Consider the following 26,882-nt stretch of genomic DNA (forward strand, 5'->3'; position numbering starts at 1 on the left):
GAGTTGAAAATTTATACCCACACAAAAACTTGCACATGAAGGTTTAGAGCAGCTTTATTCATAATTGCCGAAACTTGGAAGGAACCAAGGTGTCCTTCAATAGGTGAATGGGTAAACAAACTGAGGTACATGCATACAATGAAATATTATTCAGTGCCATAAGAAATGAGCTATCATGCCACAAAAAAGTAAGCAGGCACATTAAATGCACATTGCTAAGTGAAAAAAGCCAATCTGAAAAGACTATATACTGTGTGATTCCAACTATATAACATTCTAGAAGAGGTAAAACTATGGAAACAGTGAAAAAAAAATTTTAAATAAATCAATGGTTGCCAAGGGTTGGTGGGAGGGAGGGATGAATAGGTGGAGCTCAGGGAATTTTTAGGGCAGTGAAACTATTTTGTATGACACTGTAATGATAGATACACGTCATTATACATTTGTCAGAACCCACAGGCTATACAACACAAAGACTGAACCAGAACACAAACTACAGACTTTAATTACTAATAATGTATCAATATTGGTTTGATTGTAACAAATCTACATAACGTAAAATGTTAATAATAGGGGAAACTGAGGAGGAGGGAAGTGTATACGGGAACCCTCTCCTCTCCACTCGTTTTTATGTAAAACTAAAACTGTTCAAAAAATAAAGTCTATTAATTAAAAAAAGAAAATTTGGGGGGCCGGCCCGGTGGTGTAGTGGTTAAGTTCATGTGCTCCACTTCGGCAGACAGGGGTTTGCAGGTTCGGATCCCAGGCGCACGCCTATGCACCACTCATCAAGCCATGCTGTGGCGGCATCCCACATACAAAATAGAGGAAGATGGGCAGAGATGTTAGCTCAGGCCCAATCTTCCTCAGCAAAAAGAGAAGATTGGCAACAGATGTGAGCTCAGGGCCAATGTTCCTCACCAAAAAAAAAAAAAGAAAAGAAAAATTTTAAATTAAAAAAAAATTTTTAGTAGGCAAAGGAATTCTACAGACATTTCTCCAAAGAACATATACAAATAGCCAATAAACACATGAAAAGATGCTCAACCTCATTAGCCATTAGGAAATGCAAATCAAGACAAGGAGATACTACTTCACTCTAAGATAGGGATAATCAAAAACCAGATAATAATAAGTATTGGTGACGATGTGGAGAAACTGCAGTGCTCATACACATTGCTCGTGGGATTGTAAAACGGTAAGCACGCTTTGAAAAACAAGTTAGCACTTGCTCAAGATGTTAATCACAGAGTCAGCATATGATCCACCATACTTCTAGGTACAACCAAAGAGAACTGAAAAAAAAAGTCCCCACAAAAACTTACATGCAAATATTCAGAGCAGCATCATTCATAAAAGCCAAAAGGTAGAAACAACTCAAATGTTCATCAACTGATGAACGAATAAACAAATGTGGCATATCCATACAATGGCATATTATTCATCCATAAAAAGGACTAAGTACGGAGACATGGTATAACACAGATGAACCTTGAAAATATTATTCTAAGTGAAAGAAGTCAGACACAAAAAGATCACATATTATAATTCCATTTATATGAAGTGTCCAGAATGGGCAAATCCATAGAGACAGAAAGCAGATTAGTGGTTGCCAGGGCCTAAGGGAAGGAGAGGATGAGGAGTGACTATTAATAAATATAGTTTCTTTTTGAGGTTATGAAAATATTCTGGAATTAGACAGTAGTGATAGCTGCACAACCCTGGGACTATACTAAAACCAATGAATTGTATACTTTAAAGGGGTAAAATTTATGGTACAGGAATTATATCTCAATAAAGCTCTTATAAAAAAAGATTCAAACAGCCAACCATCCACAAAAATTACAAAGGCTTTCGTGAAACTAGTCAAATGGGCAAATCTAACACCTGATGCTAAACACTTCTTTGTAACTTACCACAGACAGACAGGAATTTGAAAAGGTATAAACACTGAAGAATAGTCAAGTTAAAAAAAAAGTGAAAACTTAAAAGGCACATTACGCTTTATATTAAGTTTTCTTTCTCTCAAGCCATTCAAGCCACCGAAGGCCAGAAAGAGGACATTCAGAACCACAAATATCATGCCTCTATTTTTTTCTTGAATTTTCTTTATTACCTCTTGAATAATAGAGGTAATAAAACTATATATAATTTTAAGAGCAAAATCAGTACAATCCTTCCACACCAACCTTTGTACAGTCTCCAAAAATTCAATTTAATTTAAAAAAGTATTTTACTAGTTACTCTACCTACATAGGCACTTGGGAAAGTAGCATAAAACAGTCTGTATCCTTAAGAAGCGTAGTATGGCAACTATGAAAATGTACCTCTCAGATCTCCCACTGCAGGGAACATCATTGACCAATGGTCCCAGCACTGAGCTCTCAAAACTCTTCTTTTGTTGGGCCCAAGCCAAGCTTCCCATGGGCTGTTCCCAGCCAATGACTGAGCACGGCAGACATATTTAATGGAGCCCTTTTCCCAGGAGACACTGGACTCCTCTGATGATTCTACCTTGGGTTGAGGATTCCCTGTTGGTTTTGCTATAACTTTCTTAGAGCTGCACTGCAGTGTAAGACTTTTCCTACCCAAACTTCTGCTGTCTTTCCCTCTCTTCTCCACAGAGGTTAAGAGCTGGTTTTTAGTTTCCACTTGATAACTATAAGTTTCCATGACCCAAAGAACATAGCTCCATATGGCCTAACTCAAGATTACTATTTCTTTCAAGTTGGCTGTCAGTTTTATCAGGAAATAGATTTTCCACAAATGACTTAAAATAGTTATATAAATACAAATAATTAGATGCCTGAAAATAGGATTACCAAATTTAAGAGGAAGTAGAACAAACAGGAAAAATTCCAAAGTGAATAGCAGTTTCTAGTAATTCAGACACCTAAAAATAAAAACAATAGAACTTAGTTATAAGGTGTTTTAAAATTTAGAAAAACGTTCTCCTAATACATTGTTTCATTTGATTCAAACAACACTGGAGAAAAAGAATGGAGCACGATAATATTTATTGAGTCCTTTTATGTGCCAACATTAGACTGGCGCATTGCTGTAGTAGTAGCATCCCCATTTTACAGATGATGAAACTGAGGCTTATAAAGTTAATGAATATGCTCAAGCTTACAAAACTATTAATAGTGGACCAAGGTCATCTTTGTCGTATGCTATTTCCAGAATATCATGCAGAGAATAATCATATCCCTAAGGATGGAAACCAGGACATTATCTCTCCTCACTCTCCAAAATAGTATATACCCAAAGTAGGGCTCTATTCCCTCTCCATTCACAAGAGAACAACACAGTGACACTTCACATCTCCACCCCCACATCCCAACCACAGAACAAGTGAAACCAAGCAGGAGACCTGAAACCTATCACTTAGTTCAAAGGAGAACTGAAATCAATAGTTAATGAAGCTGAGATCACGAATTAATTAAAAATGCAACTTACTGATTTTCAAATTGGAAAAGCCAGCCTCAACAACCATCAGTAGCTTTGGGGATTGATTAATCTTCTCCTTGCTCTAATATCAAAGGTCTCCTACATAAGGTACCTAGCTGGACTTTATACCACAGTAGCATCTTCTATCACAAGCGCCTCCAAACCGGCCAAGTGAGGTAGTTTAATTCTAGTTTAAGTAATTTACCACAGTATGATGGGTCACAGAGGAAAAAAGGCATTCAAATTGAAGGTCAAACACTGCTGAAATGAAGCTTGTTATACCACAAATTCTTTTAAAAAGCTCACTGTCTTAAATGTAGTTTACGTGACTACTGATGCAAGGATAAATACTCCTGGTTTTCTTTTTATCTCTGACCATTCTCTGTCTTCTAGTTTTTTCACTAAAGCAAATTGCCTCTTACTGACACTAGCAGGCTCAGCTGGTTGGTTTATTTAATTGGGCAAGGAGAAGACCCTATTCCAACCTTGTTCTGGAAACACATAATTATTTAATGCAATCCTAGGCAGCAGGTATATAAATCACAGATGTGAAACTACAGAATTTTAAGTGCTCAGAAAATTTTCTACTATTTTATGATAATCAAGAGAAATGAACTGGTCAATATATCAAGTTTTATTTTTTTGGAAACAGTTAACACTTAAGCAAGGAGAACAAAGAACACTTAAGTTCTACAAAGGAAAGGTGATACAGTGGAAAAGAACTGAGCATGGTGTAAGGCAGACTGCCACTTTTTAGCTTGTAGGAGAAAAAAAAAAACAAAAACAAAACTATGAAATAGCAATAAAATACTTAGGAATAAACTTAACAACAAATGCCAAAAAGCCAGTATAAGTAAAATTCCTGAAAGACAAAAAAGTAAACTTGAACAAATGGAAAGATATCTCTTATTCTGGCATAAGATAATTCAACATCACAAACTGATCTATAAACAGTTCTCCTTAAGTTAATTTATAAAGTTAATGAAATTCCAATTAAAAATATCAACAAGCTTTTTTATGGAGTTAATCAAATTGATACCAAAGTTCATATGGAAAAAAAATCCACAAAAAGCTAGAAAAAAACAAAAAAGAAAAGCTACAAGGGCAGATTAGCCCTACTAGACATTAAAACATACTATAAAGCTCCATAATCAAAACAGTGTGGTATTGACAGGGGAATATGCAAATAATCTATGGGAACAGAACGGAAAGTCCAGAAACAGACCAAGTACATGTGGAAATTCAGCATATAATAACAACAGCATCTCAAATCACTGGAACAAAAATAGACCTTTTAATAAACTGTACTGAGACAAAGGGTTAATGATTAGAAAAGACAGAATTAGATCAGTAACTCATACCATATATAGAAATAAACTCCACACAAAGGAATGAACTTCAAATGGATCAGGGATCTAGATGGAAAAACTGTTGAAATCTTACAACTACTAGAATAAAATATGGATAAATTTCTCTTTAACCTGAGGAAAAGGCGTTCTATAAGAAAAGGCTTTATAAGGCAAAGACTTCCTAACTATAACTCAAAATCCAGATATAGTAAAAGAAAAGAACAATAAATCTGACTGCATGTGGGGTGGACTTTTTTACATGACAAAAAAATAGAATACACGAAGTCTACCATTTCTCACCAGACTGGCAAAAATTGAAAAAGTAAAGCAATGTGCATTGTCAAAGCTGTGGGGAAATAGCCATTCATATATTACTGGAGAGAATGCAAACTGGCACAACTCTTATGGAGGAGAATTCAGCAGTACCAAACAAAACTATATATGTGTTTTTGTTGACTCAGCAGTCCTAGTTCTCTTAATTTACCCTAAAGATACACACCTAAAAAAAAATACATAATAGTACTCTTGGAGATTACAAAATATTGAAATTAAATATCTATACATAGAAAAATGGTTGAATCAACTCTGCAATACTATGCAGCTGTAAGAAGGATGTGAAAAATCTCTGAACTGATATGCAACAACTTCTAGAACCTATAGTTAAGACGAAAAGCAGTATCTTTTTCTCTTAAAAAGAATATCTCCAATGTTTTATCTTTAGTGTAAAAAAAAAAAAAAAAACAAGAAAATTACACATAACTGCTCATTTGTGCAAAAGAAACCCAGGAGAAATAAACCAGAACATAATGAGATTGGCTATCTACAGGGAGTGAGTGGAAACAAGACAGAAAGAATAGAAAGAGAATGACACGTGCACACTTCTGACTTTTGGAACTATGTTAGTGTTTCACAGACTGAAAATATAAATAATTTTTTTAAAAGTCAAAAAAAATGGGAATAAAATTCTAAAAAGGGATAGAAACCGATGAACCAAACAACATCTCAAATGAATAACCTTACTATGCTAAAAGGAAAAATTAATATTAAAAAAAAAAGCAAGAAAAACAAGAACTAACCCAAATACCTTCTGAACAGAATATATGGGTTTGATACAATGATAAAATGTAATAAAGCACTCTGGAGTCAGATTGCTTGGATTCAAATACTTGCCCATCTACCCACTTGCTAACTGTGTGACCCCCGACAAGTTAATTTATAATCTCTTTGTGCACAGCTTCCCTTATCTGAATAATAACAGTACCAAATTCACAGTACTAATGGTAAGACTCAAATAAAACTACTCATATAAAAAAACCTTAGTAGATCACAGAGCATATAATAAGGATTTGATAAGTATTTGCTATCAACAACTAATCCAAAAAAACACTGAATGTGTGGGTATCCAAGAGACAAATATAATAAAAATGGAGTCCTTGTCATGAAAAAAATTGGAATTTCCTAGTTTACGGATAATATGTGTTCAAGGAACTTAGAACAGCAAGATCCATATGGCTGGTGGAATCATCTAAGAAATTTCATAAAGGAAGAATCTGATATGGGTCTTTACATACGCACAGGATTTACAGAGCAAGAGAATGGGAGTGATAGAAGGGAAGCTGAATGAAAGCAGAGAGGCTATAAAGATCAAAATATTTCAAGGATAGTGACATAGAAGGTTTGGAAGGCTGAGTATTTGGAGATAAGGCAAGACTATGGAAGCTCCTGAATGCACAACTGAACTGGCCAGGCTTTATTTTCTACACTACAAGGAACCATAGAAGATTTGTGTGTAGGAGAAACAACATGACCAAACTGAACTGTGGGATTATTCTAGTGTTGGTATGCAGAAGGGATTGAAAGTGAGAAGATCAGAAGTAGTGTCTTACTAGCAGTTAAGCCAAATAATGACAAGGGCCTGACTAGAATAGCAGTGATGAGAAAAGGAAAGAAGGGATAGATCAACAAGGCAGTGAGGGGGGGAAAAAAAAAAAACAACCAAGTTTGATAATGACTGGATATGAGGTATGAGAGAATGGAAGAAACTGAATGACAACGTGATTGATAAAACCATTAGAAGGCAAAGGCAAAAAGGAATGGTAACCAATAGAAAGGATGTTCATTGGGTCTTAAAAGTTAAATCAGGGTTAGATAAGAAGCCTTGACAATTTGAGATAACAGTGCAACATTGCGATATCAAGATCCAGTGGGCATTCGGCAATAAGGGACGAGTACTTGGGAAAGAGAGTGAGAATCGAAGACAAAAACTTTAGAATTTTTTTTTAAAACGTCTTTAAAATATTCAAAACATTCTAGAGCATACAGACACTAGACTGTGCGCTATTTCAGAAGAGTGATCACCTGTTATTTATTTTTATATCCCTTAATGTTCAGCATAGTTTCTAGCACACGGGAGACCCTCAGTAAATGTTGCAGAGGTGGGAGGAGCAGAGCAGGGAATAGAGCTGCATGACTTGCTTGTTAACAGCAGAGTCTTGATTAGAGCCCAGGTCAGCTGACCCTCCACTATACCATAACATAGAGATGACCTCTGAACATCCATGAGTAGGATTCCCTAAAGAGATGGTGCGAGAAATGAAAATAAAGGGAACTGTGGGGATTGCTGGTTTCTAGGGGCAGGCAGAAGAGAGACATAGGAAGATAGCAAAGACAGGTCAGAGTTATGGGGGAAAAATGATAGTGCTGCATCACAGATTCAAAGGAAATTTTTCAAGAATGGAAGCATAGTCAACTATATCAAATGATCATATGCTACCAGCAGTGTTTCTCTGGTCTCCTACACCAATGAGACCCAAAGCAGGGAGAGGTCACTTTTTAAAAGTTTAAATTAAGACATCTTAATCTACCTTTCACAATATTTTAAATACATATATCACTCATAGCAGTGGTCCAAAAATAATATTGCAATCTTCAGTAAATTTTCTCTCTACAAAATACACAACATAAAATAAAATCATTACAGTGGTTGAGCTGAACAAAAATTTTGCACAATAAATGAAATTTGAAGCAAAAGACTGAAAAAAAAATTATTATTTACATGTACTGATAGCAACAAAATATACGAAATACCAAAGGTCTTACCTTAAATCTCTTGTCCTGTAATACTTTCTTGATGGCAACCAGTTCTCCTGAATCACAAAGTTTGGCTTGATATACCACACCAAAGGACCCATTTCCAATCACTTTAGTGTCTGTATAACTGACTTCTTGTGGCCTGTCTGGACCCTGCCCAGGAGTTGCCACCACTGTGGTCACCTTGCTGCCATCCTTGTCTCCTAAAGGAAAGAAGGGGTAGAAAAATGAGAACTAAAAGAATTAAACAGAGAAAATTGCCAAAGTATACAAAGTAAACTATATTCCTTACAACAAACTAGTTTTAGATGCTCATCTTAGTTTATCATACAGAATTACTTCAACTATTTGTTTCAATTAATTTTTTTTTAACCACCATATATCCAGTCATTCTATAGACCAGGCACCGCGTTTAGTTTATATATGTGACTTCACTTAATGAAAACAACCACCCCGTGAGTAGATAGTACTGTTCCCATATTAAATGTAATGGGAAGAATATTAAATTTGCCCTGGGTCAAAAAAGCAAACGGTGGTCCCATCAGGGTTTGAATCCTTATCTGTCCAACTCTAAAGGCTCTACTTCTTTCCTCAAGGCTTCTTTAGTTTTCTTGAAAACAAAATATGTGCAACTAAAAATGTCTAAACATGCTGACTCTGTTCAGACCACTCTGCCTTTAGAAAGGTAGCGCTTTAAGTTTTCCCTTCTCCGTATTTTCTTTCTTTTTAAGAAAACAGTGGGATACCTCTCAGAGAAAGGTCAGATGAGTAATAGGAACAGGGGAAAGAATGTTAATTTGGGGGTAAGAAATGTAAAACTTAAAAGAAAAATCAAACCCATTCTGAACTGAGCCTCATTCATAGGTAGCTAAGTGGCTGTGGGGTCTCTGCCCACTCGTGGCCCTCTTCTTACCTTTTTGGCCTTCCCTCTCCCCTAATAAGAATCCAAAGATTCTCTTCAATTCAAGCTCAAGAGCCAACTCCTGCTTGACTAGACATAGTTCACAATCATCTTGTTCTCTGAATTCTTAAACTATTCTAAACCATTCTAGTACTTGATTTTAAAGAGCTTTAAATTGTTCTCAAAGCTTTCAAATAGCCCCTTCACATCTCACTTCCTAGTAAAATAGATCTTAAATATATTTGCTAAGAATTAGTTTAATCTGAGTTCTAAATCATCACGCTCCACTCCCCAAAAATATTCCATATTACTTTCATTTCTGACCATGTTAATCTTAACCACAACTTTTCAGGTTGACTATAAATCTTACTATAAGTTATTTTCTTCCTCATTTGTAAAATAAACCTATCTTTGTTTTAGCACTCCTAAAGACAGGATTACAGTCTTCTGAAGTTAAACTCTAAATGAAGAGATATAGAAAGGTTAGATCCAGAAAGATTAAAATCTAAGGTATTGAATACATTTTCTTATAACCCATTGTCCCAAAGAAAATAAAAAGTAGAAGTGATTTCAAACAGTCTGACTCTTCCCTAGATCATCCAAGTCAAAATCGTATCACCAAAAAGAAAAAAAATTTCAAGAACTATGAGTTAATAATTTCACTGAACAAGTTGCTTGCAAAATCTCACAGGTCTAATTCACAAAGCAAAGCTTTATTTTTTAATTAAGATAAATTAATAGTTTTTAAGAATGGCTGTTGTACGCCACAATTTTAATTGAAAACAAAAGCCATCTGGAGTATAACCAAAAATGATGCTTTTATACTGTCTAACCATATTTCAATAAAAGAAAAAAAAAACAGGAGCCACAGATTTGCACTTCCTCCTGTAAGAAAACTTAAGCAATATAAGTACATTGTAATGACTTTCCCCACTTGCCTCCTCAGGTTGCATTTCTCAAAAAAAACCTTCACATTTCAGAAAAATGGTTTCAGGGCTACAAGAACCAGCTATGAAAGATATCACAACCCTGGTATTTAGTATCTCTTCAACCTTAACTACTAAGCCTGGGAAGTCTATCCCAGCATTACGATTTGCATGTGAGAAAAGGCACAAATGAGATAATTCTGCAAAAATATTAAAAGCAGAGTAGAAAGATAAACAGATAAGTCCTACAGATGCTGTAAGTGAGAGAGACTCTTGAGGCCTCTTAATTTTAAACTGTGATTGGATGTGGACAAGGACCAATCCTTTCACCCTCCTGTACTTCTAGTAAAAAACTACTTACTATCTTAGCAGAAATTAAAAGATTTACTCTATTCTCGCTCAAGCAGTTAGAGAGACTGCTGAGAACTCTTATGGGCTATACTCTCTACTAATGTGAAATCCCTAGGTATACTAGGAACAACGGCTCTCAGGCTTTCTACCTCAAACATCCTGGTATTTTTACTGAGAAATCATCAAGCTCTTCAGACTGCTCCATCAGAGATCTGAAATAGCAGAGCTGTAAAGAATGGCAAGATAACACTGGGGATGACTTGGCATGAGCATTAGCAGTGCATGGGACAGTCAGCAGCTACTGTGCCAAGGAAACGCATGTCATCATTTGGCACTGTAATTTGCCAACTTAGCAATAAAATAACAGCTGTATAAAATTTCACTGTACAAAGAACTTTCCAGTTCATTGTTTCATCTACTCTAACACTTATAATAAATGTAGGGATACACTGTGTTTACTATGCAAATGAAGAAAGTAAGACTAAGAGAAAATAACTTGTCCAATATCAAAAAGCTCTAAGCAGAACTCTTCACTTGCCTCATGCCGCCTCTGCTACATTTTACAACCTTCCTGCGACAGCTGAAAGACTAACTTCATAGACTATTACCCCCATCAAAGAAGCAGATAATGTTTCTGAAAATATAATGTAAAAAGATCACCTCCAGAGTAATAAGAAGAGAATAAATGAATAATCTTTGACAGTTTTCAGGCCTCAATTATTCACTTATAAATAGCTAAAGAGCTATTTCCAAAGATACTCTGGCAACATTAGATTTTGAAACTTATTCCAAAGCAAAAGCATATGGAAAACAAAAATGGAAAACAATTGATTCTGTGATGTTCAAACAATTTAACATTTACTACTAGAAACTGGATAATTATGGATCTTAGCAACAGAGCAGCATGTTAAGCACTGCTACCAAGAGACCAAAATCCTCATGAAAAACTAGAAATTATAACAAATCTGCCAAATCTGCCTCATCAAGAAAAAAAAAAAAATCACCAGTTTGCCCAATACTGAATTTCCCAAAATGCATGGTATCGTGAATCTCACACCAATTGCAATAAAATTGGTCTCAAAAAAATGCCACTGTATATCTCAGGAGCAACAACAGTGGAAACAGCTAGGCTCCAGGTCCCTTCTCTCTGGCCAGAGGACTCCTGGGACCCTCTATTACAGTTAAAATTCACTCAGGTAGTATGAATTTCCTATTATAATTAGAATATACAAGTAAATTCCCTACTCTCTACCACAATAAAGAAATCCTAAATATATAAGCCACAATAGACTTCTCAGGAGGCAACAGGAAGATGGTATGCAACAGAACCACTTCCTATCAAAGGCTGTTAAATATAGAATATAGTTTTTACAAAAGCCTTAGGCATATCCCAAAATGATATGTGTGGCCTAGTTCTCAATCTCCCAAACACAGGGTTGTATCTCTAAGCAACACCTTGTGGTTACATTTTTTAAGTCTTTTGAAGTCACATCTCAGACCAATCCATCCCGGGAATGAACAGCGTAACACAGTCCACATCCAGAGCTGGAGTGAGCATCCGAAAACCAAAAGGCCCCTTCAAGCATGTTTAAATGCTTAGGAGGTATCTGACACTGACATTCTAATTTTATATGAATGATAAATCTCAAGGCTGAACCTACTTTAGCCATTTAATTTCATGTTTCTTAAGATTCAGAGCTGAGAAAAAGCAACAACTGCAACACTTTTTACCTGAGGCGTTTGGAGATGTTAATAAGCCATACTACTGATTCCAACTGAATAAAAGCAGTAATGACTAGCTCTATAAAATCTTCCTTTAGCTCAAGAATAATGTCTCCATGTAGAAATAACAAAGTTAAAAGTCTGTAACAAAAGCCCAGAGAAACCAGCATAAGACCTGTGACTACAAGGAAGATACAAAGTATTTTTATGACTTTTTTTTACCTAATAATAGCATTAGTAGGGAAAACAACACTGCCTACTGTTTCTCTATCACTAAGAGAAATAACTATTCTTACGGATGTTTACCGCAACATGGCAAACGCTCTATTGAAAAATATTATTATATAAATTACTCAAAAGAACCAAAAAGAACCTCATTTTCAGGCATGATTCAGATTATCGGAGGGTGAAACACTGACCACGTCAAATTTTCAGGTTTTTAAATCAAAGTTCAAATAACTCTTTAACCTAAGTAACTGGCTAAAGAACTTCTATTAAAGCAAGATGTTCTCCCCCAAATAAACAAAACAGCTTAGAAACATGAAAACAACATAAAAATTAATAAGCAAAAGACATAAAAAGGAACTGAGGTCCACAGAATAAGAGTTAGACAAATTCTAAAATAAACATATTCTTGGCATGAAATAGGGGCTCTATTCTGTGACGTGGAAGCTCTGGCCAGAGTGCAAGTGCTTACATACCTTGGAGCAAAACTATGAAGAAAGAGAATGCCAACCCAGCAGCTGAATCAGTCACATCAACCCTAACCATCAATAGCATGATAAAAATTTTAGGGCAAGTTCTATGTATCCGTGACGTGATAAAAATCTTTGCAGCAGGGCCTTTTTCCCTTAGCTGCCATTCATCTCCCCATGATTCTATCTAAAGGATTGGGAAAAACAAAACAAAGAATTACTAAATTTCCTTTGGGGACAGGAAGAGTAAACAAAAGGAGAGGCAAGGGAAACAAAATGGACAGACGTCACACATGGGCTGGCTTTTGGAGATATCACCCTGTATATCACTTTTGGAAACTGAAAGAAAAACATAGGGTGGCAGAGGATAAAGATGAGACAGAAAAGACTCTGGAGTCCTTGACAGCACAATAATATCACATTTTCAATCATAAGAAGATACTATGCCAATGGGATTAACAAGCATCAATTCTGAAGAACCATAAAATTCCCCTTAAGAAAAAAAAATTCAGGGCCGGCCCAGTGGTTAAGTTCACGCGCTCCGCTTTGGCCACCCAGGATTCATGGGTTTGGATCCTGGCCATGGACTTACACACCGCTCATCAAGCCATGTTGTGGCAGCATCTCACATACAAAATAGAGAAAGACTGGCACAGATGTTAGCTCAGCAACAATGTTCCTCAAGGAAAAAGAGGAAGATTGGCAACAGATGTTAGCTCAGGGCCAATCTTCCTCACCACAAAAAAAATAAAGGGGGGGAAGAAGCGAAGAAGAAAAGAAAAAAAATTCAAGTTTTTGTCCTTGGAGAGAGGCATAATGGTGTAAATACAGGCTCTAAAATCATACCAAGATTTGAATGGCATATTCTACCATTTAATATCTATAAAATGGAGATAGCTGCTACTTCCAAGTGTTGTTGTGATGATTAAATAACATAAGTTAAGCAGGGTTTTTTTTTTGTTTTTTTTTTTTTGTGTGTGAGGAAGATCAGCCCTGAGCTAACATCCATGCTAATCCTCCTCTTTTTGCTGAGGAAGACCAGCTCTGAGCTAACATCTATTGCCAATCCTCCTCCTTTTTGTTTTTCCCCCCAAAGCCCCAGTAGATAGTTGTATGTGATAGTTGCACATCCTTCTAGTTGCTGTATGTGGGACGCGGCCTCAGCATGGCCGGAGAAGCGGTGCGTCGGTGCGCGCCCGGGATCCGAACCCGGGCCGCCAGTAGCGGAGCGCACACACTTAACCGCTAAGCCACAGGGCCTGCCCGGTTAAGCAGTTTTTTAAGTGCATGCCACATAGTGGGTGCTCAATAAATTACAGTTTCTCTGAACTTTGAATTATTGGCAGTAGAAACAGAAACAAAAACATTCTTCTCCTCTGCTATGTTCTTTTACCACTTGGTATGTGTCTTACCACAGTGCTTATCACCATGTTCTATAATTATTAAGAGTCTGAGCCCCTCACCTGACTAAGAGCTCTTAGGAAAGCCAGACATTATCTGAACCATTTACATTTCCCTAGTGCTTATTATTAGCACAGGGTTCAGCAGAACGCAGGTGTGCTGAGCAAATGTTTGCTGCTGAATTTATGTAAAAATCACTTAAGCAGAACCATTAGGATTTGGGAACTGACTACTTTACGCTAAACATTAAGCAGTGCTTTTGCTTCTTCTTATGCTTGCCACTGATCAGATACAAATCCCCAGGGATAAGGTATATAGAAAGGCCTTACAAGTAGTAAAACCGAATGGAGGGCTTGCTGAAAACATGGCGACAACAGGCAGCCAAAATAAATGACCCAATTTGCCACATGTGCACTTATTGACAGGTAGGAGAATTACTGACATCCAAATTTTCACTTTGAAATACCCATACTCCTCTAGAACTAATTTTTAATTGACTCACTTTTTTATCTTCTCTTCAAATCCAGATTTTACTTTAAACCAAACCAACCAAAAACCAGAATGAACTATGCTAATTTTCAACAGCCTAAACTTAAATATTATTTTACTTATGAACCATGAACTGGAACAAGCATATTTTCCTTTTTTTCTAACTCCAATGAACTGGAATAAAATCAAACCAAACCCAAAATGAATAAATATTTCACTTGGTCTTAAGCCCTCACTTGAAATAATATCAAGACATATTTTAGAAACAGGTTTATTTCCCATGAAAGTCTAAAAGGCTTGCAGCATGTGTGTAAAGAGCTTCCGCTTTTAGGAATTCTTAAATACGCTTATCCATTTGATTTACAAACTGCCCAATTTGGGGTGGGGGAGAGTAATCAGTACATTTAAATTTTTCTTAATGAGGAATTTTACCATATTACCAAAGAAAGAGTACACTATACATGGATGGAAAGAGTAAATGGTAAACACTTAGACTAAAGAAAGAATTACTTTTAAAAACACAATGACTCACTGATCCAATGCTCACACTTTCGGCAACTTCAATCTCGAGCAGCCACAAATCCAGAAGAAAGCCAGAAAATAGCTCTCACAAGGCTGATATATTTTAGTCTAGTCTTCAGTGAGTGCAACATTAAAATCAAGGCTCTACAAATTTTCTTAAGGGATTAGGTCTGGTTTTTGGCCTGCCACACATCTCCTTGATCCTCAATATTGCCTTCTGACAACCCAAATCCCCACAATGTTAACAGTTAACTCAGTCTTGCTTTCCCCTGAACTATGCACCAGTTATCCTCACCCCTAAATCCAAACTGCTTTGCCTATAGCACAGCATACAAATTTACACACATTTTTACGTGCATTTTAAAGTGAGGGTTATTAGCCTAAAATTTTCTGTTAAATCTCAAACCGTGGAGGGAAGAGGGCAGGATGGGATTTGTTTTCTCCCAGAAGACTTGCTTACTCTAGGTTGGTCCTATACCTGTTTACCAATTACAATTTAACAACTAGTATCCAATCCAACAGGGCAACAATCATGTTTACCACATGTTTATTGCTGTAGCCTCATTTTATACCCTATGCACATAGCAGGCTGTAAAATATTTGTTCATTTTAAAAAGTGAACGAATTCCTATAGGATTCCACTATACTTTGAAATCTGCCAACAGTCTAAAAGTCCCTAAAATAAGTACCGCTAACTCCTTCTCTAATGTGAAACAGGACCCTGTTATCACCTCTCAAAAGGGTTGAGTCATTCAAGAGACTGAGAAAAAAATGCAAAGACAAAATTCACCAATTCGACAATCAATCTTCCCTGGGACCAAAACTGATCACCACACATCATCATTTTCCATCATCATCACAAATAACATATTTGTGGAGCACTTTACAAACATGATTAGACCCATTACCTCACTTTATCAAGGTAGCAGTCCTATGAGGGAGGTAGAACCATTACTAAATCGGGAAGGAGAGAACTGAAACTCAAAAGGTAAGTAAAACTGCTCAAGGTTATACAGTAATACTAAAAACTACAACCCGGGTCATCCAATTCCCAAGTGTAGTACCCCTGCCAATGTCTATAAAAATGGAAGCCAATCAAGCCACTTATTTCAATTCCAAAGTAAATCCATAAAAATAACAGTCCAATCTAACCACACATTTTAAGTATGCGTCTTAACACCTTTTAATATAAACCGCAAAATAACTTTTAATATAAAACTGCTTCATTTTGCCTGAGATATAAGGCTGTCTGAGAGAGACATCACCTAAAATGAGCAAAAGGAGAGTCAAAGTTTCCCTGAGGAAAATCAAATCAGTGAACTGATAGCAAACATTTAAGCACTTGAACAGATTTATCAGAATACAAAGTCATAATCTACTGGTTAACAACAGCTGCTACTTTTGCAGGAACAGAAGGAACATTTCCTGCCTTTTGTGTGTGTGTGTGTGGACTAGTTTATTCTAATTAAGAAACATTGGAGACTGAAAAAACAGGGAAGCATAATTTTTCTAAACAATAAACAAAAAAGGAATATGAAGACTAAATCTCTCTACATCACACAGTCTTAGGAATCTCCTATTTGGCTAAACTACAATATTTTAGTTTTCATAAGTTTAAAGATAATAGAGCATAATTGTTTAATAATAATTGAATTTGGTTTTTAAAAAATACCCCGAATGTATATAATATTTGGATGGCGGCTGCTGTCCACATCATGAAAAACCAACTCTGAAAGACGTGCATACATAAATACCAAAATAGCACACCGTTCTTCATTTCCAGTTCTAAACAGCTTCCAAAGATACCCAGCACCAGTCACTGACCAACACACGGATGTCTAACCCAACATACTTTCTTATCATCACCTTCTCTCTCCTCAAAAAGGAATCATTCACGTTGTTATACTCTTCCCTCACTCCCTTAAACTCACATCATTGTTATGCCAATGAATCCACCTCAGGCGACGTCCTAGGTTACTCTACCTTCTATTTTCTTTTTCAAATCTTAGTTACCTGAGGAAACTTTGTCTCCCTTTTCTTTTTCCCTACTCTCTTCATTCCACTTGAGAGCTAAAAAATAACTTTAACCACAGCTGATTAAGTACAAAATAAATAGCACTTCTGCTCTATGCCTGGTATCAAGATCAAGAGAAAGTAAAGCTATGAGTTGAAAAGCCAATGCCATCAACCTATAAAGCTCCTCAAAGTACCCAGAAAGATCTGTCAGTCTCCCATAAGTCTCTATCTACTCCTTATCTCCCTCAGATTAAATCTCTTTATCCATCAAGTGCCAATATTAAGTAGACTTTTTCAGAACTAATTTTTAAGAGGTTTTTAGTTTTGTTTAATTACTATTCCTGCAATATTATTATTTTCTATTATTTTTCACTGTAAATATGTAGACATCTGAGCTAATTATGGCTTAGTTCTTGAGGCTTTTGTAGGACATCCTGGGAACCTAACCATTTTTATTTCACCTATTTACAAAACTTTCAATGGAAAAATATATTCTAAGTTCCAAAACAACTGATAAACTTTTAGAACACAATCTGTTTACAAACTAAGACTATTCTGTATTATCTAGGGGAAAAATACACCTAAAATATTACAATTTAACTTGTTAAAGTGGAAATGAGATGCGGTAACTCCTAAGAGCTTTACAAGAATCTCCTTAACCGTGAAAAATAAAATAGCCAGGTAATAATTAAGAGTTCTGTTATTAATTCCATTTCTGCAAGGGACACCACACATCCTCAAAGTGATTCATTAATTTTTAGTTTACATTTGCAACTACATAAGTAATGATGCTACATTTATAGTTAATAAGGAATCTGCTTAAGAGAAAAATACATTAAATAACATTGCCCCAACGGATTCTAATTACTTGGAATCAAATCCATATTGGTTTTTACATTTGGCCCTCTCTTCCTCCCTCTAAAAACAGGCTTAACATCCCCCAACACTCTCTCCACAAAAACGGACTTCAGAAAACCTAGCAATGCCATTCAAACAGGGCAAGTCCCAAGCCCATCTCTCCTCAGAGGAAGAGTACTGACAGATCAACTAGGTCAATTCACAAAGCAGAGTCCACTTAGCATTTCTCCCCACAAAGTTCTGCTAGAAGAGATCCTAACTGGGCTTTGTTAAATAGAGGCCATTGGAATGACACAGTCCTACACTCACAGCGGGGCTATAAGAAGTCTGGACTCCAACTGCCACTGCCTAAGAAGTATGGCTGATCCTCTTGCTGCTGGGTCATAGAAGAGCATGCTGGGACAGGGCATGACAGGGCAGAGTACTTCTCTCACTGCTGACTCATTACTTACAGTGTCAGAAGCTGAGAGGACATAAAGGTAGGAAACATTTTCTCTTGAAAAAGAACTTTCATCCTTAGGCAACACCTACATTCCTAACCTTGCCCTTTTGAGATGGTCTTTGTCATCTCCTGCTGTTATCTACTAGGCCTAATGATAAACCAGGACAGGACCAGTGTAAGTCACCTAACAGTGACTGCTGGCTAAGTTCCTTTTTATACTATAGCTCCACAATCTGCAGAAGCATTGGAACACACACTCATTTTTAAAAGAAAATCAGTGGAGAAGTGAGTTCCATTTAAAATGAGAGAGAGAGAGATGCAATCCTATACTTTAAGTACCTGTACTTTAATAAATCACCTCTGCGTGGCTTTATAAATATTAATTCTCGCATGTATTTATGTTATGCACATCCTTTCTATTTTCTAAGTATTCTCTCATATTAACGGCACACAGTAGGCTGACTGATAGTTTCAAAAATCTTAAGAATAGAAAAGGAAAGAAGATGTAAGTAGAATTTTGGTTCAAATACATTGTCATGATTAATTCATCACATGCACAGTAAGCGCTATCTGTGTACCAGACAGGTACTGTGCTAGGAACTGGGGTCACAAAAAATAAATAAGACAAACAAGGCGCCTTCCTTAGTGGAGCTTTCTGTTCAGAGAATTAATTAATTTAGTTATTTATTTATCAATGAAAGCTGGATTCAGTATTTATTCAAAATCTGGGTTCAGCATTTCCTGTAACATAACAGAATCAGGTACCTTACTAATTATTTTCACATAATACCTCAGTTAATCTTAACAATCCTATGAAGTGCCTGAAAGTATCTCCATCTTGCAGATGAGAAAACTGAGATTCCAGGAAGTTTAAGAGACTTACTAGAGATCTCAAACTAATAAGAGGGGCCATATTAAAACAGCTGTTTAACTCCAAGTGTCGACTCTGTTACTAACATATCAATCTGCTTCTAAGAAAAGGCCAAACAGGAAAAGGTACTACTGGATGCCCAGATTATGAAATTAACCTTTACTCATGTATAGAAATACAATTCCAAAAATCTTTTAAATTAAAATTCCAGTGTTGATATATGCAAATAACAGGACCAAGTTTCCATTAAAGACTTTTCTGAGTTGAGTCACTCCAAGACTCCATCCAATACAGCCCTCCATACTATGTATATTTCATGCTTCACAGATGAAATACATTGTAATAAAAGTAGGCTATGAAATAAACATCTGTAGAGCCATCCTATTTTCTCACCAAATGCCATTATAAAAACTGAAACTACGTACCCAAAGAAGAGCTCCACAGTAGACAGAGTTTAAGGCTTCAAAGATTTGATACAGTAAATAGTCCTGTGCTACTGATAACCTTGTAGAGCAATAAGGTCAACAGAAAGCCATCTGACTCATTAATCTGAAAGTGTTACTTTAAATTTCATCAATAAGGAAAATACTATTTCCTCCATCCTGAGACCCCCATAAACATAACTCATAGTCACATACCTTTGTCCCAGGGACCTGCATTATCCAAAAAAGTGCAAAGTAAACATTAAGGGAGAAGAGAACAATTATACCTAACAGTCCAGGCACCATGACAGACAGAGAAGAAATGGTGGCCCTCAGAGGCCAATAGCGGCTGAAGCTCAGCAACTTCATTAATATATCCATCAAAGCAAGTGAAGCAACACCCTCCTGCAATAAACTGTTTCCCAAATAGACAGTAGGACCCATAATTTACAAATATCCTTGGAAAACTGAACTGCTGGATTCTAAATAAAAAAGAGAATATTTCAGTTGGGTTATTCAACTTCTTGGGTAGGATAAATATTCCAGATAATCTAGTCAACAACATAAATGGACTCCAGAAATTAACCTGGCACTGACAGTCTTAAGTTTTCGTATTACAACAAACTTTCCAGATTCATATTTCTGGGAGAATGTAATAGACAAGTCTTATGTTATCTAGCCAATACACATACATAAAGCCTAATTAACCACTATTTTTCAGCTTACATTTTCAACTATGAGTAGTGTTGCTATGTTAATAGTTAATACACACAAACATCCCTCCCTCTCTTCTCTGAAAACTTTCTCCACCTCTCACTGGGTTGAACACCTTAAGGTATTCATCCAAGTATTTATTTCTCCCTAGTGTAGACTGTGAAAAATCAACAATAAATAACAAACTCCCTGCTTTCACGGACCTAGAGTCTAGTGAAAAAAAGCAAATATTATTTATACAAATAACTGCCCAGTTACATAACAATTGAGGTAAGAGTATATGAAAAAGAATTACAGGACACAATGATGCCCATAATGGAGGATCTAGAATCTAATCAGGGTTGGGTCCCCTTGAGAAAGTGATATTTCAGTTAAAATTTGAAAAAGTGTGAAGGGGCGAGGGGACAATCAGGTGGGAAAAGATAATAAAGGCATGGGAAAAAAAGACATTGAAGGACTTGAGCAAAATGTGGGAATAAAAGAAGGGCAGTCAGTCACAAAAGACCATAAATTGCATGATTCTGTTTATACGAGATGTCCAGAATAAGCAAATCTAAGGAGACAGAAGGTAAATTAAGGCTGGGGAGGGAGGTGGGGAAGAGACAGGAAGTGACTGCTAATGGGTAAAGAGATCTTTTTGGGATGATGAAAATGTTCTAAAATTAGGTTATGGTGATGGTTGCACAACCCTGTAAATATACTAGAAATAACCGAATTGTATATATTAAATGAGTGAACTATATGGTATGTAAACCATATTTCAATAAAGCTGTTAAAAAAAATAATAAAATAAAAATACATCCTCCCTAAACAGAGGTGGGGGTAACGTAGTAAAAGCACAGTGAGAAAAAAAAGAATGGAGAGGGGGACTGGAAAAGAGGCCAGGAGCTGTTTTATTATGCAGCTTTGCAGGCCACTTGGGTATCACTAAGTTTAATTAAATGACTTCTTGTCTGATATCTCAGTACATACCCATTGCAACTCAAAAACAGTCACTTGAAGAACTAATCCACCACCTCCCCTGTTAGCTTTACAGAAGAACCAGATAAACAATTTGACTACTTTAGCTATCAGATACTTTAATTGAAACTGAAATCATTGAGAAGTGAACACTTGCTAATTAGATTACTTATAAAATCAGACAACTTGCCATGCTATATTTAGAAAAACAATGACCCTCAGTGAAAATAAAACACCTATGTTGTTTTTTTTGCTTTTTTTTTTTTTGTGAGGAAGATCAGCCCTGTGCTAACATCCATGCCAACCGTCCTCTTTTTGCTGAGGAACACCGGCCCTGAGCTAACATCTATTGCCAATTCTCCTCCTTTGTTTTTCCCTTTTTCTCTCCAAAGCCCCAGTACATAGTTGTATGTCATAGCTGCACATCCTTCTAGTTGCTGTATGTGGGATGCCACCTCAGCATGGCCGAACAAGCAGTGCCTCAGTGCGCGCTGGGATCCGAACCCAGGCCGCCAGTAGCAGAGCACGCGCACTTAACCGCTAAGCCACGGGGCCAGCCCCACCTACGTTGTTTTAATCAAAAATTTTATCATCTAGGTTGAGAAAGTGAAATGAATCAGTATCATCATTTCTCCACCAGTAACTAACAAAGAAAAACACAGTTGTTTTTTTAATTACCAAAAAGTCACCATCAGCAACCGAACAATGAATAGGAGAACAAGCTTATGCTATAAACTACAAAAGAGGGGAGCCAAGGAAAAAAAGAGAAAATGTTGAGGCTACAAGCAGCATGGCATGGCTCCTAACATTGCTCACACTTCTAGAAGCAATACTGAAGGAAAATGGTGAAAAGACAAAATACTGACAATTCTCTATGATACTCCTCAATATGGTAAAAAATGGAGCATGAAAATGCCGCAGGCAGCTACGGAGGGGGGTGGCACAGTAGGGGAGGGAAGGTCCAGGAAAGGCTACAGCTACTGTTTCTCACCCCAAAAGCCCCCTATACATCACCTGTGAACCTCAGCAAAGGCAGAAAGGCCGCCATCTTCCACGTTAGTGAACTATGTAGCGGGAAGAAAGAGATGCCCACAAAAGTGGAATGTACCCCTGGCTTGGCGGCAGAAAAGATGTACAGAAAGGACTGCACCGGCTAGCGGACTTCTCTATTTACCTCACTACCACACCCCTCAGACTACAGAAGAGTGGATTAAAAACAACAGCCACATTCTTCAAGGACAAAGACATCCAAAATAAGGTAAAAAAGAGAAAGAATTCACTGATGGACTTGACATCAAAACAAAAGATCTGGAAAGAGCTGCCCAATTTAACCATAAGAAAGCTGAAAAAACTGTCACAAACACACCACAGGAAAAACATGCAAAAGCCAAACTAAGAACTATATCTAGAAGAAAATAATCTAAAGAGCAGGAAAAAATTCCTTCCAAGAGTTATAGTGCTATAGGAGAACTTAATAAGAACATGAAATAAACAAAACAAGAGTCCAAAGATAAGGTCATAAAAGAACAGCGAGATAAAAAAGGAAAATTGTTTTGGTCCTTGTATTAGTTTCCCGTGGCTGCAGTAACAAATTATCACAAACTGGGTTGCTTAAAACAACAGAAATTATTCTCTCACACTCCTGAAGACCAGAAGTCTGAAATCAAGATGTCAGCAGGGCTGCACTCCCTCTGTAGGCTGTAGGATAGAATTCATTCCTTGCCTCTTCTAGCTTCTGGTAGCTGTCCAAATTACTTGACTTGTGGCCTTGGGGATACATCATTCCAATCTCTGCCTCCATGGTCATGCAGCTTCCTCCTCTGTGCGTCTGGGTTCTCTTCTGCGTAACTCTGATAAGGACACTTGTCAGCTGGATTTAGATCCCACTTGGATAATTTAGGATGATCTCATTTCAAGATCTTTAATTTAATTGTAATCTGCAAAAAACCCTTTTTCCAAATAAGGTAACATTCACAGATTGCTGGAATTTGATGTGGATAACTTTTGCGGTGCCACTTTTTAGCCTACCACAGTTCTCAGTTTGTTTCTTAGCTTAGCAGAACAACTACAGATCTAATAAATAAACTAGAAACAGAAGAGACTTGGTGAAAAATTAATGCAGGGAGGAAAGGAAATCACAGTAATGCAGAGAGAATTGATGAAGAGATTAAAGTAAACGTGGAAAAGATAATAAATGTGGAGAATAAAGATGATTCAACATAAGGATAATCACTGTTCCAAAAGTGGATTCCAACACACAAATAGAAAAAATATTTGAAGATACAAATTTCCTTAAAATTGAATTATATCTGCAGGACAAAAAGGTACAATGTATATCCAAAAGAACTGACTCAGAATGATCCAAGCATCCTGGTTAAACTCAAAGATAAAAAAGATTCCATCAGGCAACCAAACAGAAAAAAAATCAGTCACCTACAAGGGGGCAGAGGCAGGGGACATTTGTGGAAAAACCAACAGCTAAGTTATGAAAAAAAGGCCAAGCTTTTTCTACCATTGTTTGGCTTATGACCTTGGGAAAGTCAAGGAACCTCCTTTCTAGACCTCAGTTTCCCTATGTGTAAACTAAAAGGACTGACTACATATGAACTTTTAGATCCCTTTCAGCTCTGAAAGTACATATGTAATTCCATTGCAGCCAGATGAAGAGAATAAATTTCAAACACTGGGTTTTATAGCCTAATTCTCACCTTCCAATTTTTATTTAGTTATAAGTTGGGAAAGAATGAACATATCATTTCAGTCATTCTTCCCAGCCCCAAATATACCTACCATATTTTACCTAGCAAATTAGCAAATATTAAAAAGTAAACACTCAAGGTTTGAGTGTTAACAAGGATATAATGAAATTAGGTATCCTCAAACATGATTAGCTCTTACCAACTGAGTTCTAGAAAGGTTTTATCAGTTTACACTTCTACTTTCAGTGTTTGAGGATTAATGTCTTAAAACTGTTAAAAAGCCTTAAAATTGTTCCCAAATATGAAGCAAGGATGTTAGAAAAGAAGGTCACTGAATAAAGAACGAATATTTGTTAGGGGCAGCGAGAAGGTATCTGCTGCAGCAGGAGCAGTGAAAGATAAGGTGTGGGAGAGAACTGAGGGTTTACAACCTCCAGCAGTAGTTCTCAGCCAGAGACCCAGTAAGGATTTGTTATTATTGCAAAGGGGTCTCCAGATCCACACACAAGTCAACCACCGTTGGAAATGAGCAATAAATAATGTCATACCCACACATATTAACATATACATCTTGATTCTTAAATATGAGATCCCATTTTGATGAAGAATAATTTTCTTTAAAAGCAGCAGGTGCACCAAATATACCTACCTAGTATATTTCCCTTTCTAATAACATGGTGAAAAAAAGTCATCAGAAACTGAGAGAAAATGATTGATTTACGTAGATAGTCATTGAAGCGCTATACATATAATCACTAAATTGGAACCAATCTAGACGCCCAATAATAAGAGAATCATTAGGTAAATATGATATGCTCACACTGAAGAGAATATTAAACAGCCATTAAAATTACATTTTCAAAGAATATTTAAGGTTATAAGAAAATATTCATGATACAAGATTACCTGAAAAAGCAGGTTACAAAACTGCTATATACTGTGTTATCCCAATTTGAAAACAATTGTTACACAAACACTTCAAAAAGTAAACAGGAGTTTTCTCTGGATAGAAAGAATACATGTAAATTTTTATTTTATTCTTTGTAACTCTTTGTAATTTCCTAACTCTCTACAATTGAGCATGTAAAATTTTTTTAAGATAAATTTGCTTAAAATTCTAAAAAGATATTCTTTTGACAGAAGTATTATTGTTATAATCTAACATTTCTTCACTAGGTTCTAAAAAAATCCAAGTACGCTTAAGGAACTGTTTAAAGTAAAAATGAACAAATGTCTACTTCTTGAATGATTTATCCTTAGTTCTTAAACTGAGTATAATCTGTATTATGAAGACATGGATTAAGTACCCTCTTTCGTAGTCAATGTTTATTCTTCAATTAAGAATTGATTCTTGTATTCAATACGGAAAAGACTGACAAAATAAGCTGGATAAATCATGACTCATTATGATGCATGTTTAACAGATTTCCTAAAAGGTTAAATCTGTATTCAGATTCAACTTTTATGAACCACTATGTGACTGTTCATTTAAATCAGAAAACAATCAATCAGATATTATTACTATTAACAGATGAAAGAATTGAAGAGGCCAGCCCAGAGCCTCACCATACCACAATGAGAACCTGCTAAAGCCAATTTACCTCACCAATAACTTGTTCCTCTCCCAACAAAGTATTTGAAACCATCCAGACCACACCACTAAGGCCATAGACCACTCCAGCATACCAGAGATTTTAAGGACTAAATCTATCACCTCACATTCTTGTTTACCTAAGTCTTCACGAGAAATGCAAGCCTCTCCCATTTGCTATTTAACTCCCATCCCCCATCTACTCTCTCTCTCTCTCATCTGAGTCAACCCTGCCCCTTCTAGAATGTCCTCTGAATTCCTACTCTTTGATCAGCAAACTCCACCTTCCGGCCTTAAGGAAAACATTACTCCCCCAAGGACAGTACTTTCATAAATCCCACAGGGGCTGAGGTTATTCAATCTCTCTATACACATCAAAATAATGTCCTCCTTGCTCTCCATTGCCATTTCAGGAGCTTTGGTCATCCAAAAAACAAAACAAAACTCTGCTTACTTGACCCTTCTAAGCTGGTTCCTCTTCTACCAACCTCTAAATGTTGGCGTTCTTCTGGGCTTGGTACCTAGACCCCCTTTCTCTTCTATCTCTATCCTCTCCTCAATTTTATGTATTCCCAGAACTTTAAATCATGGCATTTAATCATTTGAGAGCTGTTGGTTCTCAAATTTATTTCTCTAGCCTGGACTGTTCTTTCAACCTTTAGAGACCCCTATATTCCACTTCCCACTTCAGAGTTACACTTGTCTATCTCATTGCCCTGATTAAAACACTTGAAAGTCTTCAGATGTTCTCCAAGACTGCAAGATCTGGTTTGATTCTCATCTCACACCATCCTCCCCCTTGCTCACTATCATTCAGTCACACTAGGCTTCTTTTAATTTACTGAACATACAAAGCTCTTTAACTTCTCAGGACTTTTTTATATGATATTTCCCTGTGCCTAGAATGTTCTTTTTCTAGCTCACTAGCCCATTCCTTTTTATCCTTTAGATCTCAACTTAAATGTCACTTCCTCAGAGATGCCTTCTCTATGACCATCCCATCTAAAGTAATTTTCTTATTATCCTCTCACAGTAACTAGTGCTTTTCCTTCAAAGCACTTATCACAATTTGTAAATAATAACACAAATAACGTCCTGACCATATTAAGCATTCTATCTTTTGAATGAATCAAAAATCAGTGAATGAATGGACTTACCACAACCACAGAGCTAACACACAGAAAACTAAGATACCCCCAATCTAAATGTAGTGCTCAATACACAATAATGTCCCCACAACTCCTCATCTCAGACATAATGTAACTACATTTAATATTTAACTAGATTTAACAATCCTTATTATAAAAGGATACGGTAAAGTTTCAAGATATTTTACAATGTAAAAATCACAAGCACCAGAGTGCTCACAAATATAATGGGGGAGGTCTTGATTTTTGAAAAAGTCATAAAATA

General features: G+C 36.5%; 1 protein-coding gene across 2 annotated transcripts in view; it reads right to left on the reverse strand.

Annotated features, from left to right (window-relative positions):
• Positions 1-26,882, reverse strand: part of GSK3B (glycogen synthase kinase 3 beta) — a 199,096-nt gene that overhangs the window by 126,641 nt on the left and 45,573 nt on the right. For both annotated transcript variants that reach the window (XM_004436530.3, XM_004436531.3), the window contains exon 2: positions 7,899-8,092. In XM_004436530.3, coding sequence (XP_004436587.1) covers positions 7,899-8,092 — 194 coding nt within the window. The remainder of the gene's footprint in view (positions 1-7,898; positions 8,093-26,882) is intronic.

This window comes from Ceratotherium simum, chromosome 15 (genome assembly GCF_057802395.1).
Source record: "Ceratotherium simum simum isolate JZ-2026a chromosome 15, ASM5780239v1, whole genome shotgun sequence".
NCBI lineage: Eukaryota > Metazoa > Chordata > Mammalia > Perissodactyla > Rhinocerotidae > Ceratotherium > Ceratotherium simum.